The sequence below is a fragment of the Equus caballus genome, chromosome 15 (assembly GCF_041296265.1).
Source record: "Equus caballus isolate H_3958 breed thoroughbred chromosome 15, TB-T2T, whole genome shotgun sequence".
NCBI classification, from domain to species: domain Eukaryota; kingdom Metazoa; phylum Chordata; class Mammalia; order Perissodactyla; family Equidae; genus Equus; species Equus caballus.
Window position 1 is genome coordinate 76,684,273 of NC_091698.1, and position 18,908 is coordinate 76,703,180.

At 40.7% G+C, this 18,908-nt stretch overlaps 1 protein-coding gene across 11 annotated transcripts in view; it reads left to right on the forward strand.

Moving 5' to 3' along the window:
* The first annotated feature begins 5,457 nt into the window (after positions 1-5,457).
* The window catches only part of FEZ2 (fasciculation and elongation protein zeta 2), a 38,835-nt gene continuing 25,384 nt past the window's right edge, over positions 5,458-18,908 (forward strand). For 8 of the 11 annotated variants that reach the window (XR_011426489.1, XR_011426488.1, XR_002800214.2 and 5 more), the window contains exons 1-4: positions 5,468-5,761; positions 10,075-10,183; positions 16,532-16,648; positions 18,529-18,670. Coding sequence is in view for 6 of the 11 variants with exons in the window: in XM_070236451.1 (XP_070092552.1) it covers positions 5,508-5,761; positions 10,075-10,183; positions 16,532-16,648; positions 18,529-18,670 (622 nt within the window). In the remaining 5 variants the exon portion in view is untranslated. Of the gene's footprint in view, positions 5,762-10,074; positions 10,184-16,531; positions 16,649-18,528; positions 18,671-18,908 lie in introns of all 11 variants that reach the window. The other 3 variants (XM_023619242.2, XM_023619244.2, XM_070236452.1) reach the window with 3 other exon arrangements.

Below are 18,908 nucleotides of genomic sequence, written 5' to 3' on the forward strand. Positions count from 1 at the left end.
ATTCATAGTAGGAGGCGAAGGCTGAGGCTGGGGTTACCTGGCCCCTCTGGGGAGTTGCAGCCCTGAGGGTGCCTGCTCTCTCCAGTGCCCATTCATGACGTGAGCTTTGGCAGTGGCCATGCCGGGAGTCCTGCAGTCACACGGGTGGGATGACCCAGCTAGTGAAATTCAGGCACTGATGCTAATTCAGTTCTTTGGAACTCCCAGTGAGGTGAGACTCAGGGACATTCAGGGTATACACTAATCCAGTCTTCCGAAGGACAAATCAGTCCTTCAGAGTTACAAAGGTACTCCTTCTCTACAATATGGAATAAAAATAACATGTATTTCAATAAAAAAAAAACAACAGCAAGGAACTCCCAAGACGCTAGTCTTAACCCTCTGACATCAGATTAGAACAATTAGCTTGCTTCAGTGTCTACCCTCGTCAAATTAAGCAGAAAATTGAGCAATTGGGCGTGTGTTTGCTTAAATTATGTAAACAATTGTCTGAATAGGCCACACCATTTTGCTTTTGTAGATCCAACTCGTAGCGGACTTAAGTGGTTTATTTATTTAGATCCATACCTTTTGATGAGGCTATTTTGATGCAGCAAAATTGGTGCAGCTCTTTTGATGTCAACACATTTCGACTACTCTTAAGAAAAAAAGAGAAAAATCCTGGTAAACCTACAGCTTTTAAAACTTATGTTATATGTAGAACAGACATCTCCACCCTTAATCTCACCCAATCCCAACCCCACTCACAACGAAATTTTCCTTCTCTAAAGATAGCCAAAGAAACTTTAACGTCTCTGGAAACAAAACTTTGGAGGGAGAAAACAAGTGATAAACAAAGGCCCAAGAAAATAAAATTACACAGGAGCAGGACACTTCAGTTTTAACATCATTCTTGTAACACCATCAGTGCAAATTTTAGGGGACTCCTCACGCTGTTTTCATGGAATGTTGATATGGTCCCCTTGTGCTAACACTCTTGAGACTGGAAAATTTGGGACAAATACTCTTATGAGAAATTTATATTAGTAAGAATACCAGAAAATAGAATGTAATGCATATGATGAACATTAAATGTGTAACCCGGATCAGACAAAAAGTATAATCTTTTATGGAATCCATTTATCTCATCCAAATGTGGTCCAAGCCTCCTGGTTTCCCTTCAGTTGCAAACTCCTCTGAAGAGTCTGCATCCAGTCTTTCTAGCTATTTGGAGGGGCCTTTATTGATGCCACCTGGTCTCCCAAATGCGCCCTGTCAGTCTTCCACAGGGTCACCTTCTCACAGCCTGTCATTGTGCTCAGTAGAGCTTTCTTATTTTTATTTATTTTTTTACTCATTTTCCCCTTCATTTTAGTGGGAAGTGAACTTACTTTGTTTTCTGGAAGGTTGGCACCTTTTTCTCTTTTCTTCATCTTTTTTCCTGTGTGAGCTGGAGAGATTTCCCATCTCCACTGATTTCTGCTTCTCAGAATTAGTTCCTCAAACGTCTCTCTGAAAACTCCAGTCTTCAAATGACTTTATTAATCTTGTATTACTCTCTAGTGAAATAAATTTACATAATTATAGTATAAATATAGATTCAATCAAAAGGTAAAATAGGAGAGAGAATCAACAAATTAATTCATCAACAATTATTACATACAGTGTGTGAACTAATTTTAAACGTCTGACTGGAATCCACTTTTAAGGAGATCAGATGTTAAATAAACAGGGCACCTCCATTCAGGGCAATTCTGATAAGTGATTCAATAAAGCCAAATAAAAAAATAAATTGAAAAAATTTAAAAATTTAAAAATAAATAGAAAGGTGTGGCTTTATAGCTAAAAGGTAGAAACAGTCAGAAGTCCATCGACAGATGAATGGATAAGCAAAATGTGGTATATACATACAATGGAATATTATTCAGCCCTGAAAAGGAATAAACCTCTGACACATACTACAATGTGGATGAACTTTGAAGACATTATGCTAAGTGAAGCCAGACACAAAAGGACAAATACTGCATAATTTCACTTACATGAGGTACCTAGAGTCAATATGAGGTACCTAGTCAAATTCATAAAGACAGAAAGTAAAACGGTGGTTGCCAGGGTCTAGGGGGAGGGGGAAATGAAGAGTTAGTGTTTTCTGGATTTTTTTTAATGGAGACAAAATGGAAAGAACCTACATTTCCTTTTTTGGCAAGCAAGCAAACTTTCCTTAAATTCTTGGGTCAACATAAAGATTTCTAAATTCTTTTTACTTTAGTTTTATCAGCTTTTTTTTTTTCTAGTTACTGAATAAATTTAATCATTAGCTTGGTTTTTCCAAAGAACTTTTCATTTCTGTACCTTCTCCTTGTCTTATTGTAGCTTTAACGCCTGCAGCATTTACTATATGGGATACTTTAACAACAGATTATTTTCTGGTTCTGTATTCAGTAGTTTATTTCTTTTTTTTTTCGCAGTTCTTATATTTTCTGATTAATTATACCTTTAGGTAATCCATATGTTGAAGAATCTACTTTTCCATTTTTTATTACTTAAATTTCCACCGCAATAGACTATATATGTTCAAAATTTAAATACATTGTCAAAGAAGAGAAGTAACTTTTTCCATCTTGAATGCTTAATATGAACAAAATTCAAGTGCTCCGAAGCTCTCTGTAAAAGTTACTCTAGGGAACTGGCCCTGTGGCCAAGTGGTTAAGTTCATCTGCTCTGCTTGGGGGCCCAGGGTTTTGCTAGTTCGGAACCTGGCTGTGGACCTATGCACCGCTCATGAAGCCATTGTGTGGCCGCATCCCACAGAGAGGAACTAGAATGACCTACAACTAGAATATACAACTACATATTGGGGCTTTGGGGAGGAAAAAAAATTTATGGCCTCTTTCTCATTTTGAATCAAGTGCTGAAAATTAATTCTATAGGGTAACTTTTCTCAATATATGAAGTGAGCAAATATGTTTACACATGCTCGTTTTCATCTCCCCTCTAGGAGTTGGTAGGAAATAAAAGTCCAAAATAAATAGTTTTGGGTGGACAAATTAGAATCAGGCTATGTGAGAAATATGAGGGAACTTCTTAATCAGACACCTTTGAGTGTTGACAGACAGATCTAAACAGATGAGACTGGCAAGAAGCCTATGGTTTTGCCAGATCTGTGGCAGAATTAGGAAGCTCAAATTTGGCCGATGGGAAGAAGAGTAGCTGGAAAGTGGGCTAAGGCTGCTGTCAGGAAATATTAAGTGAAGGGGTTTAGAGAACAGTAACTCAGAGCTGGATTCTCTTAAAGCAGTCTGAATCAAATACTAAAGGAGCTCAAGAAAGGGTGGGCATAAGGAAATGGGCCACAACCTGGGTGGACCATGTTCTCCTGTTGGATGTTCTGGAAACTGTGGGAGAGCTTGCAATTCCCAGATACCACATGGGAAGAGAGGCGTGGAAGGCAACGAAGACAAATATTCCTACTTTATAATTTTACCTGGTTACGAACATCCCACCATTTAAACTGTTTTCTGCTGTTTCTCTTTCATGTTTATAATAATTATTTAAAATCTACGAAAGCACCAAATTAACATTTTATTCCATACTATGTTTCTTTCTAATCTCATTGCTCTGTGCCCATAAAGTAGCATAGGCAGTCTTCTCACAGACACATTCCTTTGAAACACTTTTATAGATTGTGTTGAGTGCCAGGGTTACCACGGGTGTGCAAATAAAAATTGATAAAGAAAGGTGATTCAAATCTTATTTTTGCAAAGGGCTATTCAAAGTGTCTGTAATAGTATCAGATGATTTGCATTTAATTAAAAGTAAAAAGCATCCTATGTAGAAAATTTGACTAAAATAAAATTCTGAGACAATTATTGCAAGCATATGAAAAATTTGACAGTGTTACATTTGGGTCTTAAAAGTAAGTAATTTTCATTTCCACTCACACACACACACACCCCACATAGATATATGGAGATACAAGTCCAGAAAAGAAACCTAACACAATTTTGCCTTAGCTATGTACATAAATAGAAGAGTCCAGGTCAACTCGATAGTTTTTCATAACTTTGTATGTGTAGTCAAAGTTAGAGAAAAACAGATCTTTAACACTTTCAGAGCATCGCTTTTGAGTAATGTTCAGACAGGTAAATATCAGCTGAGCTAGAATATTTTCTCATCAACCCCAAAGCTATAAACTGGTGAGGAGTTAGTTCTAGTTCTTGGCCACGTAGATCTCAACATTGGCTCCCTTTATGGTTTCAAAGGAAATAGAGAACAATATTGCCTTTAAAGGAATTATCTTCAGTTTCTTAGGCTCAATCATAGAAATATTTTGTTTAATATGGGACAAATCATTGAAATACAAGACAACATGCATTGGAGTAGTACATAAGGAAATTTTGACAACATATATTCCTGAAGATGGGTTTCCATGCTGTCAAGAGATCGACAAAGCATATGGGGGAAAATCTTATTTTCTATTACCAACGTCAGATTTACTTTTCAAAATATGAACTCATCATTCAGGACCCAATTATGTCCCACCACCTACATCAAGTATTTGATTATTACAACCCAAAGATATGGCTCCTATCAACTCCTAGGTATTTACTGCCTCTACACACTCACACTGCCTTATAAACATACTTATTTATTTATTTTTCAATTTTTTTTTATTGTGGTAAATCACACAACATAGAATTACCATCTTAACCATTTGTAAGTATACTGCTCAGTGGGATTAACTACCTTCATTTTATTGTGCAACCATCATCACCATCCATCTCCAGAACTCTTTTCACTTACAAAACTGAACCTCTATACCCGTTAAATAGTAGCTGTTCTCTAATCATGCTTACTTTTTATATGGTATAAACGATTTCCCGTGAGTCTTATCACTCCAACTACATTGTAAACCCCTCTTAGGGAGCAGCTATGCGTTAATTATATAACACACACATAAACTACTTATTGTCAGGCACTGTTCTAAAAGTGCTTTGCAAATAGTAACTCACTTAAGTATTCATCTTTGTACGTTTCACAGGGTCTAGCACGTGCTTTGCACGTGGGAGACATAAAATATTTGCGGAATGAATTTCGGTACCACTTAAGCGTTTCCAAGCGACTCTGGTTGCTATTTTGGTCGGAAAGTTACAAAAAGAGCAGGTTATCCCGGGGAAATAACTTCGGGTATCACCTGACCCTAGGTCGCCAGTTTAAAGAAGCCCTTTATTTTCTCCACATTTCGACCAGGTTCCCAGCGAGGGAAGCTGAAGGAAGCTATTTCTGAATGACAGAAAATAGACAAAGTGACTCAATGCAGTTTAGGTTTTGCTTTCTAGGGAGACCCGCGGTCAACTCCGAGAAGACTCGGGCACAGAGAAGACCCCCACGCTGCGCGGCTCAGGACGGGTCCGCGCGGGCGCCCGAGGGAGGGGCGGGGCCGGCCTGGGCGGGGCGGGGCGCAGGGGGCGGGGCCTCCGGCGGGGCGGGGCCGGCCTGGGCGGGGCGCGCGACAGCACAGGGCGGCGATGGCGGCGGACGGGGACTGGCAGGATTTCTATGAGTTCCAGGAGCCGGCCCGGAGCCTCCAGGACCAGGAGAACTGTAACGCGAGCCCCGAGGCCGGGGCAGGGCCGGGCGGGGGAGGCGACGGCTTCCCGGCGCTGGCCTGCAGCTTGGAGGAGAAGCTGAGCCTGTGTTTCCGCCCCTCGGGGCCGGGCGCCGAGCCCCCAAGGGCGGCCGTGCGGCCCATCACCGAGTGCAGCCTCCTGCAGGGGGACGAGTGAGTGCGGGCCCGGCCGGGAGCGGGCGGGAGCCTCCCCTGCCCTCGTCCTGCCCTCGCCCCGCCGGCCGGCCCTCGGTCCGCAGTCTCGGCGGGACTCCGGCCGCTGGCTCCTCCCCGCGCCCTCCTTCCGCCTCCAGCGAGCGGGGAGCCCGCCCCTCTCCGCGGCTCCACCGCTCCCCCGGGCTTTCGGCCTCCGCGCGCTGGGCGATTTAAATCCCGGCTCCCCGCCCCCCCCCGCCCCCTCCCCCCGTCTCGTTAAACCTCCGGCAGTTCACTCCTGCTCCCTAGAAACCAAGCCATGTTTGGTGTAGAGGAGAATTTCCTTGTACAAAGCCGGTAGAGACAGTACCTCTTCGGGCACGTGTGTAGCCATTCATTCATTGACCTGGCATTTATTAAGCGCCCGTTAAGTGCCAGAGGCTCCTTCGCACCAGAAATACCAAGATGATGGGACATTGTCCCTTTCAAGTGGGGCGCAACCTAGGATGGGAGCTACATTTGTAAACAGATATTTGTATGAGTGTGACAGGTGACTCTAATGGATATACGGGCAAAATATAGGAGATTTAAAAGGGCTGTGTGGGAGAGTCAGGAAAGACTTCTTACAGAAAGAAATGTGAAAACTGGATGCTGATGGATGAGTGGGAGTTTCCTTGGCAGGTGAAGCAAGTTGTAGCATTCTAGCTCGAGAATATAGCACGTGCAAAGGTATCAACGTTGAAGCAGCATTTATGCCACAAGAATTTGTTGGGTCCATCTGAGAGCCCAGGTAGAGTGCAGGCCCCCACAGAGGCAAAAAGGAAAGGCTCTGGTTATGCCTAAACATGTAATTACAGTTGGCCCTCCATATTCGGGGGTTCCGTATCGGGGATTCAAATCAAGGGAAGGCCTAAGGTGGTACTGTGCCTGCACTGAACATGTACAGACATTTTTTTCTTGTCATGATTCCCTAAACAATACACTGTAACAACTATTTACATAGCATTTACATTGTATTAGGTATTTTAAGTAATCTAGAGATGATTTAAAGTATATAGGAGAATGTGAGTAGGTTATATGCAAATATCAGACCATTTTATCTGAGGGACTTGAGCATCTGCTGATTTTGGTATCCTCAGTGGTCCTGAAACCAGTTCCCTGACTGTCTTCTACGGCGTCGTCTAAGTACAATCATAGGAGATGCACAGGGATGGATAAGAGCTTGGGGGAGAGAGGGGCAGAGTTCCTTGGGGCACTTTATTTAACCACCCTGAACCCCAACTGTAGTTTGGTTAAATAAGGGTTGTAATTATGTACCACGTTTTATCTCAAAACACGGTAAAAGGAATGGTGAGAGTGAGGGAAGCTGAGCATGTGGTGTAACAGGAGACGAAGCCCTGGAGAGGCTGAGGGTGAAATTAATGGAGTAAACACTAAGGACATGGGTAGGGATGGGAGAGATTAGAGATTAGGGAAGAGTTCTTGAGTGGATCCATGGGCATTGAGAGGGGGCTTCCAGCCTGATGGTCTCTTTTCCTCTGCGAATCAGGAGATTTATCAGAATAAGGTAGGAAGCTTGAGAAGAGGGAGTTGGGAATGGCTGAGCAGTGGTGAGGGCCCAGCTAGCTTGGAGACCGTATCTTTTCATTGGTGCCTCTGTACAGTGTGCTGCCCAGGTATAGAGGGAAGAGTTTATGGTTGGTTTTTATGCACACAGATATGCATGCAGTCAATGGCAAAAGATGCCCCTTTTGAAAGTCTGTTCCCAAAGAGAAGATCGTTTATATATGTAGACTTATATGCTCTGAATCACTGGGACTCAGGACTTATTCTGGATTTTAAAATTGTGTATTTGGGTTTACCGAGTCACTTCTCATAACAAATTAGTGGTTTGTACACATATAGTTAAGATTCCCTGTTTTTTTTTCTGTCTGGAAAGTAGTCTATTTTTAGCATTTGCTTAAAGCTTAGGTTGATGTAAAACTTAAAAAAGAATATTTTGTTACTCTTGATAATGGTTTTTAATAGATTCTTTGTTGGTGGTAATACATGTTGCTTGATTTGAGAATGCATGATAAATCTCTTTCTCTCTTTTCAGGGCCTGGGGCTGGTCACCACTCTCATTGTCCCCTGTAAATCTGCTCTCCATTGCTTGAGTCTATCCCTGCTCCTTTTGCAAGAGAGAACTGAGAATTCTCTTACAGAGATAGTGTCTTGCCTTAGGGTACTTTGTTTGACTTCTCTGAGCCCCAGGTTTAGTTTTGGTTAAATATGGATTGTATTTTCTGCTAAGGTTTTCTTTGGAAGGGTCTGGTGCAGCATTCAATGTCAGTGGGACTTTGACCTCCTTGGAACAGAGCTGCTTGCCGGTTGTTTTTTATGACTGGTTATAATGCTTTATTAAGATAAGGATGAAGGTAATTCCTGTCTTGACTGGAGAATTCTAGAAATCTCTCACTTAAGGCAGCCCTCTGTCCTTCCACCTACAATTGTTCTGACTTTGGTGGAGACAGAGTACTGTTAATTGTCCTTCACTTTCTTGGAAGATCAAATTCACCCACAGTCGCTTCTTCTAGGTGAAGTATTCCCCTCCACTTGTCCTTTTATCACAGCCTCATTTAAGAAGGAACAGACAAGCAGACAAAATAAACCCCAAAACTCTGGACGGTCTTCATGTCCTAGAATATCCTGTCGGAGTTGCTGACCAGGGTTAGGTGTATCGTCAGTGGCTCAGTGTTGCAAAGTCTTTCGTCCAGGAAGCTGTGGGCCAGAAACCCAGCACTTTTAGCAGTCCCGAGCTTTTGCCTCCAATTCAAGCACGTTGGCAGCAGGGAGATTATGATTCCAGCAGAGAGGAGAATAGGACTGAACCATGCGTTTGGGAGATTTGCTGGGTAAACGAGCCAGTTGTCTAGAGCTTTTGGGTTCACGTTTTCATTGAGGCTGATGTGCGTTCCAAAGCCAAGCATCATTTTGGGATTTTCTGTTTTTGGCAGTTGTCACATTGCTTCTCTTTAGCACCAAATCCCTATTCATTAAATCTAGTGTGTTACTTCTCTATTTTTAAGCTTGCATTCTTATTTTTGTGCCCCTAGCAGTCTTGTTTTTGTATACTAGTGGCTTACACTCTTGGAAAAAAACTCACCCAGTTATTTAATAGTTTATTTACTTAGATACCTGTTATAAGTTTTAGAGTTTTTTCCTTTATGATATCTACGTATGTATCTCTGGGCACTAAGTAGCTTATATGTATAGTGTTTAACTTTACTTACTCCAGTTAAATTTCATCTCTTTTTTATTTCTGAACTCTTTTTTCCACATAATACCATGTTTTTTTATGCTGATTATTACTTGGTACCAAACCCCGAATTTTGGTCATGGAATTGGAGTTTGCTGTCCTTATCTGGTGTGGTTTGGGACTCTCCCCAATACAGCTCGTTTGAATTAATGCTTAGAGTAATAGAGCTGGAAGGAATGTCTGTTATTCTTGTCCAAGCCTCTCATTTTATAGAATGGCAGCTAATCCCTAGAGAGGTTAAAGGACATGGCCAAAGACTCATTGTTTGAGGAAGAATGGAGATGAGGGTCTGTGTTCCCTGAATTTTAGTCGTGTCCTATTGCTTCCCCAAAATGCTGTTTGGTGCTAAGGTGGGGTAACCGCATTGGATATAACCTGTGTGCATTTTATTGTGAACTCCCTTTCTTTCCCTTTTCATTTTATTTTAGTCCTTAGCCTACTGTATTACAAATTAGATAGCAAACTCTGGTCTCACATTGGGCCTGAATCCTTTCTCCTGAAAGAGTAACAAACTTTCGGTTAGAGAGACACTATTCACTGCCTGAGATGGTCCGTATGTTTGGAAGTTGTAGAAGAAAAATGAGTGTCAGGCACGGGGCATTTACTAGCTGTGTGGCTCTGGAAACATTACTTAAGCTCCCTGTGCTTTAGTTTGCTCATCTGTAAAATGGGAATAATAACGGTTCTCCATAACATTGTTTTTTGAGGATTAAATAAGTTAAGATATGTAAATTGCTTACAACAGTGCCTGGCACGTAGTACAGTAGAAGTGTTAGCTGTTGACTTTGGGAGAGTTTTCTATTTCACTTCGTCTTCCCTCAGGACGTCTTGTCAGCCCGATTATATGATTTTCATTTAGTCTTATTAGGGAGGCTCTACTTTGTTGACGTTTTTCTGAGAAACAATGGGCGTTTTATTTTTTTGCTTTGATTTTCTTTTGTTCTTTCTTTTTTCCCTCTAGTACTGGAAATTTGTTTAATAAAAGATGTATAGAATGTTCCCTTGCATTGATTGTACTTCTCTTCTTTTGAAGGATTTGGAATGCCCTGACAGATAATTATGGAAATGTAATGCCTGTAGACTGGAAGTCTTCACATACCAGAACCCTGCATTTGCTTACTCTGAACCTCTCAGAAAAAGGGGTAAGTTAGGAATCGAACCAATAGTTTCTGACTAACTGATTCTGATAATGAAACTAGAAAGTAGCATTTCTGTTTAACACAAATGCATTGAGTTGCCTCCAGTTTCCACGCGTATAGCAGTTGCAGCGGCCCTGTGTTGCTGTCTTGGCTCTGCTGCTGACAACTTACTAGCACTTTCCTCCAGTTCCTCCGCAGCGCACAGTTGCTTTTGTATGTTTCGCTAAATTTCCATCACCTATGTACGAACACCAATGATCAGCACTTTTTCCAGCTTCAATAACACAGTTTTGATATGCTGAGAACACTCAGTGAGCATCTTAGCCTTTGATTTAATACATTGAGGGTACTGGAATATCAACATAGAGTTAACTTTCTGATGAGTTCACTGACTGCTGGTTATGACATGTTTTCCAAAGACCATGTATTCCTGTGAATATTGGGGAACCTTTAAACGACATTTCAGTTCTTGGCTTCTTAATGTGTTCTTGGCTCGCTGTTTGAGGCTGCTGTGGCTGCCTTGGTATTGTCAAGTGAAGATGGCTTGAGTAAGAAGTGTGAGCACAGGTGATAGGACAGCAAGGGGGACAGAAAAGGGAAGAATTGCTTTAAGTGGAAAATCACAGTGTCACGTTTATTTAAAGCTGATGAGAAACGTAGCCAAATTATGTAAGTTTCAGGGCCTGACTATTTAAGTTCCTTATCAAATAACAATGTAAACTGATGCCAGATCTTTTGGCATGCTCTCTATTTCACTAAGTGTATTTGTGTAATTATTGAGAGTCTAATGCAGTAGGGCTCTCAGTATTTTTCTTTTTAATTTAAATTTTCCTTTCTTTTTTTTCTTTTTCCTGAGGAAGATTCGCACTGAGCTAGCATCTGTGCCAGTCTTCCTCTATTTTGTATTGGGTTGCCCCCACAGCATGTCTGCTGACAAGTAATAGTTCTATGCCCTGGAACTGAACCCAGGCCACTGAAGCGGAGTTTGCAAAACTTAACCACTAGGCCACGGGTCTGGCCCTGGGTTCTCAGTGTTTTAAATAGTATTGTTAATGTTTTGTGAAAATAGTTTTCTTAAATATGTGATTCAGAAAAGCCTGCTGCCTGTTATATGCTAATAAAATACAGAATTCTGACTGTATTTCCCAGTGTTCTACTAGGTATAGAATTCTTACTGTTTGTTCCAATTAACCCTGTTAAGCTGTTCTGCAGACTACCTCACATACATTTAGTGAAAAGGAGTAAAACAAGATATCATACGTCCTGTCTTCTGTTTATTTAGATCTTAGCTATCATTTTGGGCTTAGTTCAAGTTTCCCTTCCTCCCTGAAGCTTCCTATTACCGTTTTAGCCTTTGCTGATCTCATGGAATTATGCAATTTTAGAGTTGGAAGGGACTTTAAAGGACACTTAATCCGACCTCTCACTTGGGAGGAATCGCCATCTACAGCATCTCTGACAGATGGTCATTTAGCCATGGCCTAAATCCCTGCACGGAAGGAAAACACACTCCTCTCTGTGGGAATCGGTTACACTCTTGGTGTGAAAATCTTAAAGGACTTGTCTGTCCCACAGAATGTAGCCCCATTGTCTGCTAGGTGCTAGTCCCCACAGCGCTGTGTCCATGTCTCAATCACTATTGTGTTCTCTTATTAATCATATGTTTCTGGGTCTGTCATCAGATTGTGACTTCCTGGTAGGTATCTCTATATTTGTCATTTTAGTAACTACCACTCTGCCTGGTACATACTGAGTACTAAGACAAGTGTTCGTTGAATGAATGAATGAATGATCTCGCCAGTGAGACTATAAGATCAGAGACCATGATGAACAATTCTTTTTTTAAAGAAGTATTTTCTGTATTATTTATCATAGTGCTGAATCCACAATAGCCAGTCAATGAGTAATTTTTTGTTTGACATATTAAAAAATAGCACAGAAGAGATCCTTTCATAGTTCGAAAGGGAAGTACATTGGCAGCACAATCGGGACACTCTCATCCAGTTTCATTGAATTAAACGTATACTATCTTGTATTTTCAATTCCAGAGTAATGGTATAGCCAAGGGCAGTGACTAGTAATGGCTGGGAGTTTAGTCCTACTACTCATTGTAAAACCCAACTTGGAAAACTCAGCAGGTTAAAGTGGACAGGTGATCATCCATCTGTCATCTGTCTCTTGACGTGACGACCCTGGTGATGAATACAGCGGAAATTAGAACTCTGTTCCTCAGGCAGGAGTTGCACCTGCAGAACAAAAGGGCAACACGGAAGTCTGTAAGAAGCAGCCATGTTACTCTATTAGATAGCATGTAATTACATTTTCTTTTACCTGGGAAAATTATTTTATTTATCATTGCCAGCTGTGTGCTCTATTCCTATAACTGAACTGTGCAAAATTTACCTTTTGGAAGCATTCTTTAGATTATCCCAATTGTAAACTAAGGTCTATAGGAAATTTTTTTCTTGGTAAAGGGAGAAGAAATTTCTTTTGCTAAACATTCAGGAAAACCACAGTTTGCTAGATTTCAGTTCTTAATTTTTCTTTCACTGATGTTTAAAATGGCGTAGTTCTAAATTTGATGAGGCTTTTCTAGAGTGAGACAACTTGTACATTCCAAATTCTTGCGTAGGTACATTTTTTCCATTTGAGGCAGCTTCAGTTTCATACAGGGCAACAACACCGCGAGCTCCATATCTAACCCTGGCACAGGAAGGAGTGATGGGAATGCTTGGCAACAAGGAGGCACATTGATGCCGAATGGGAGAATGAATAATTATACCCATGACAGCCAAGGTTAGTTTTCAAAGGCCGAAAGAGATTCCACCCCTTAGCATATGCCATCTCTGTGGGGAATGGGCTTGGCTGTTTCCCTGGAAAGATGATCTGGGATCATTAGTTCTGTTGTTATGGAAATTTGTTCTAATGGTTTAGTGGTATCACTCACGTTTGTTAATAGCTGTAAACCTATTCTAAATCCAGTGCCCTTCTTGATCATGCTTATTTGGTAGAATGCTTCTAAATCGTTTTACCTTAGGAACATCTCGGGTGCCATCTTCATCCACCCACCATGAGCGTTTCTTGAAGGACAGGGACTTAGTTTATGCACATTCATATCTTCAAGAGTAGAAACAGGAGGAAGATAATAACGTCTTCCTTAGGAGTAATTTTACAATTAAAACTTTTGCTTGTTTATAAGAGAAAAAATAAAAGTATGGTCCTCAAGTTACAACATAGAGCAGTGTTTCTGGGGGTGTTGAAATTTAAAGATCAGTGAAGGTAATTGTTTGGTTACTCCACATCGTCCATACCCCCTTAGGATCATATTGTGGCACTTTGCATCTCCACTCAATCTTGAAGTCAACATCCTCTCTTATCAACAGCCTAATGTGTTGACCTTTCTCCTTTCTTATTAAAAGGATAACTGTCATAGTTTAAAAAGTAGACTAGAACTATAGGACTTCACGTGAAAAAGCAGCCTCTGCCCTACTTACCCCATCCTTGATTTCCACTTATCAGAGGCAGCCACTTTCGAGTACTTCAACTGTTTCTTCTAACAAATGACATGCTCATATCATTTTACTTGATTTTATTTTATTTTATTATTTATTTTTTTTTAAGATTTTGTTTTTCTCCTTTTTCTCCCCAAAGCCCCCCGGTACATAGTTGTATATTTCGTTGTGGGTCCTTCTAGTTATGGCATGTGGGACTCTGCCTCAGCGTGGTCTGATGAGCAGTGCCATGTCCGCGCCCAGGATTCGAACGAACGAAACACTGGGCCGCCTGCAGCGGAGCGCGCGAACTTAATCACTCGGCCACGGGGCCAGCCCCTTGATTTTATTTTTTTAATGTTAGACTTTATCCATTTGCTTTCTACCCCGAGGATGGGGGTTTAGCTCTCTCATAGCGCTCCCTCCAACTCCCAACACTAACCCTCAAGAAACTTTCCTTTCCCCATCTTCTCAATATAATTATGTCAAAATATTTGATTAAGCTTCATCATTTATATTGACCAAATGTTCACAGTTGACCCGTTTTAGTACATTATGATTAAACTTCCTCATGTAATTTTTTGTTTTTTCTTAGGGCAATAATAACCGTTTCTTTGTGGTTTATTTAGGTTATCATTAACTCACTGATTCAGCCTCAGTAGAGCTATAAAACTCATTTTAGTAAGTGAAATACACTAGATAATCTCTTAGTCTCTCTCATGCTTTTCTTGATTTCCTCTGCAGTCAGTAACAATTCTAGTCTGAACTGGTTACTCTAGTTTAGCCTCACAGCCATCATTCTGGGATCTTCACTTTACTGTCATTACAACAATTCCCTTCCCCTCTTTTTTGTGTTAGATCGCACATCTACTTCCTTTTTGGTTTTCCTCCTGGTTTTAATGGAGCATATTCTACAGTAGCTTTCTGAGAAAGGGTGCATGAGAGGTAAATACTTGGAGAACTTGAATGTCTGAAAATGTCTTTATTCTAAGCTTCCCTCTAATTGTGAGTTTAGCTGGATGTAGGATTCTATGGTGGAATTTATCGAAACACGAAAATTACAGTGATTGTTTTCTAGCTTCTATTGTTGATCTCTGAGAGGGTTCAGATGACATTTTGATTCCTGATCCTTTTAATGTGATGGTTTTTTCTCTCTGGAAGCTTTTAGGTTCTTTTTTTCTCAGTCTTCTGGAATTTCATGATGCCATGCTGAAGGCCACGGCCAGGCCTTTCCTAGGCTAATGGTGCAGTGAGAACTAGCATGAGGAGCTGTGTCATTCCTGTGGCGCAACATGGAGTTGCATTATGTGGTAGCAGGTAGACCCTAGAGTGCTGATGTGGCTGCTCTCCCAGCCTAATGTGAGGAAAGGGAACACGCCAGTGGTTCCTCCGCACTTCTCCCCTGCAGGTTTTCATTCTGTGGGCTGTGTTCACCATTAAACTTCGGATGTTCCTGTATGAGGAGCTAGGTTGGCAATAGGGACCTACAATACTCAAGTGTATCCTCAGTTTTATATATATCCTCTGCATTGATAGAATAATTTTCCCAGGTGAAATATTATTTTTTAAATTATATTCTGTCTAATAGAAGTACACAGTTGCTTTTACCTGCTTCCTTTTTGCCCATTTGTTCTTTGGGAACTCACTGTGTGCCCCTCCTTCCTGAAGAGCAGTGTTCTAATTTCAGTTCTGTTCATCATCTGAACATGTCACATGAACGTGTCATGTCACATTAGATGGATGATAGATTGATGATCACTTGTCCATTTTAATCTGCTGAGTTTTCTAGATAAGGCTTTTATAATTAGTACTAGTCCCTAACTCTAAGTCATTATTAAAGGGACTGTGTCTATGGATGTGGGCAGGGTTAAAGGACACCCAGCGAGGCATGGTGTGATACCCCAGGGCTGGCAACAGCAAGCCGTACTCGCACCCCTGGGCATGAAGAGGTAAGGAGAGGGAGAAGTTAGCAGAACCAGGAGAGAGTAGCTGTCGGGGAGAGGTCTTCTTGGCAGGAGCTGTAGCCTTTGGCGGGCTGGCAGGGAGGAGACAGCAGAATAAGTGCCCGGTCCTCATCCTCCCACCTTCCAGTCTCCTGCTAGTCCCTACCAGTGGTGTTTAACCCAGCTGGAAGCCAGGAGTCAAAGGCATCCTTTGATGTAGTCCACAGAGGTCAGCCTCCTGGGGCACAGAGCAGGGGGGAAAAATGGAGGTGAGGCAAATGGGAAATCTCCAGCACAGTTAGGTTTAAAGATGTGTTTGGAACCCAGAGATCTTCTCTTTTCAGAAGAAGAGATGTTCAACTGGAAGGGCTATGTGTGACTGTCATGGACATTTCCTGTGTGCCAGGGAGTTCATTACTTTCACTCTGAATGTTAGAAGTTAGTTTGCAAGTAACTAACTTTTATGTTTTCTCTGGAATTTTAACATATGCCAATCTTACTATTAGATTGTTAACTAAATAATATTTGCTGCCAACTCTGCCCATCTCCGCTCTCTATTTGCTAAAATTCCCTACCGCTTTGAGCAAATGCCATATATTTTAATATTTATCAGTCAGCTTTTACAGCGCTCTTTCCCCATAGAAACAGCAGCTAAGTGTGTATCTGTATCGGGCAATAGGTGCTGCCTGCAGCACCTCAGCAAGTTCATATTTATTCTTCCTCTCATTTTTGTTTGAGATGAATATGTAAAGCACTTCACACGCTGCCTAGAACAGGGCAGTTGTGATGATTTCTCCCTTTGGAGGGAAATTCTCGGCAGATGACTTCTTTACCTCTGCAGTCTTCTTTACCTGGACACTTCAACGTTGTTTTGATCAGAATGTCCTGCTTCTAACAGCGGGTATTTTTGTTTTTAGATAAGTGACAGTTTGCTGTTTGATACATCAGACGATGAGGAGCTGAGGGAACAGCTGGATATGCATTCCATCATCGTCTCCTGCGTGGATGATGAGCCCCTCTTCACTGCGGATCAGGTATGACAGAGAAATTCAGCAACGAAAGGAAAGGGGAACCTCGAGCTGAAAAATGATTTCCTATTTTGGCAATAAGTGATGGGTTATTGAAATTTACTGACTTTTCCTGTATTTTCTGGTTATATAAGCTAATAGTTACTCCTCCACTGAGAAAAGAAGAAAGCATTTGTAATCTGAAGCAGATGGGATTATGGTAGTTGGGAAGATTTTCCAATATAGGTAGTTTTCCAAAATAAGCATTGTTAAAACAGGACAGCAAGTTACTAAGGGAGGGTTATTGCTTACTCTGAAATCCGAAAAAATATTGTGGTTTTTTTTTCTTTCTTTGGATTTAGCCAGCCATGTGCAAACTATAATGTATCTGTGCAGAAATTATCTGGTTTCTCTGAAGCCTATGTAAAAGTCAGTAGCACTTATTAGAACCACATATTGTGTACCCTAGAAAGAAGTGAGCATTATTCCTATGGAATGCTCTAATAATGCCAACCCTGTATTCACTTAAAACCAGTTGAATCAGCTTTCTCATTTTCTGAATACTCTTCCCACTTCTGTTGTATTGTCAAAATGTGATGCAAGAACTTCTTCCTGAAATAAAATGTTCTGTGGCTACTCAGACCGTGAATTCTATCACACTATATTTTTAGGCTGGAAGGACAAGGCCAGTAAAGAGATATATTATGGCAAGGTCAGGAGGAGTACATTAAAAATGTGGCATTTTGATGCTCCTTAGTCATGTTTGTGGTTGGATTCTTGTAGGCACGGAAAGAGCGGTGCTTAAAAAGCAAGATAGTAGGTTAGAGGGCTTGAAGATAAAAAGACGTGACCCCAAGAAATCATTGTCTCCCCAGCAATCTGCCTGAAAACCATAAGCTGTCTCTGTTTTTAAGACTTAGAGAAATGGATTCTGTAGCCTTCTTCAGTGTCTCATTTTACAATGCCTATTTTGGAAAATTGTACTAATTAACATAATCCCCATCTCGTTCAGGTTTATTTTTATTTTTCCTCCATATAAGTGTTATATGTTAAGCTTGCTGATTCTTGTTATTGTATTTTTTCTGATAGTTTTTTTAAAAAACTCTTAGGTCTGTTTTTTCTAACCGTTGAGTAATTTTTCTGGCTTTCTTTAAAATTTTTGCTGAGTTCTATCTACTTCTCAACTTTTGGAATCTGTAACAGGACAAGACACTGTTGTAAGATTTGAGCAACATTGCATATGACAGTAGATCGTTGTTTAAAAGGCAAATATGTTTCTGAAACTTTCCTGCTTTTGTGCAGCTTTTTTTTTTCTCTTTTAAGCTTCTACATTTTAAGTAATTTTTAAATATCCTTTTTTCTTTTGTTGAATTAATATATGAAATTCTTTTTCTGCTGTTAAAGGAAAATATTGCTGCCATAGAGGTAATTTCTTACTTTCTCTTTAAGTTTTTTTATACTGTTGTATTTTATAAATTTTATGTCATTTTGATTAAATGGCTTTAAACTGAGCACTTGCATGTGGTATATGGTCAATTTTCTGTCATTTGCTTTCTTTTAACTGTAACTATGATCTGGTACTTGCATGTCTAAAGTCAATTAAACATGTGTTTGTAGCACCATTTCTCAGACATTGCAAGATCCGATAGGGCCTCCTGAATCATGATGGACATATTAAATCATATTCTATTTTGTTTTGTGTTTGGTATATTGTAAATTTTTCTGGATAAACCATGTTCACTCTTACAATCAAAATTTTGATTATTCAAACACCAATTCCTGCACACTGTTGGTTAATGGAAACTTGAGTGTCCTTCTACTTTTGTTGCTTCAGGTGAGCGCTGTGCTTCAGTGGGATCATGTTTCCTGTGTATGTTTGATTAACAGTGGTGTGTATATTTTGGAAGGTTATTGAAGAAATCGAAGAAATGATGCAGGAATCACCGGACCCAGAAGATGATGAAACGCCCACACAGTCAGATCGGCTCTCGATGCTTTCCCAGGAAATTCAAACTCTTAAGAGGTCTAGTACAAGCAGTTATGAAGAGAGTAAGAAACCCTACTTAAATCAGTGCTCTTTGTGCTTTTTGTATATCTCAAACATATAGTGACCATCCCCAGAAATCTTTGCTACGTATCCTTCCCTGGCCCTCTGATAATACTAAGCGCACGTTTTATTGTTGCTGGGGGACTGTGCCATATTCCCCTTTGAATCCTGTATTAGTCAGCTTGGGTTGCTGTAGCAAAGTGCCCAGGCTGGGGGGCTTAAACAGCTGAAATTTGTTTC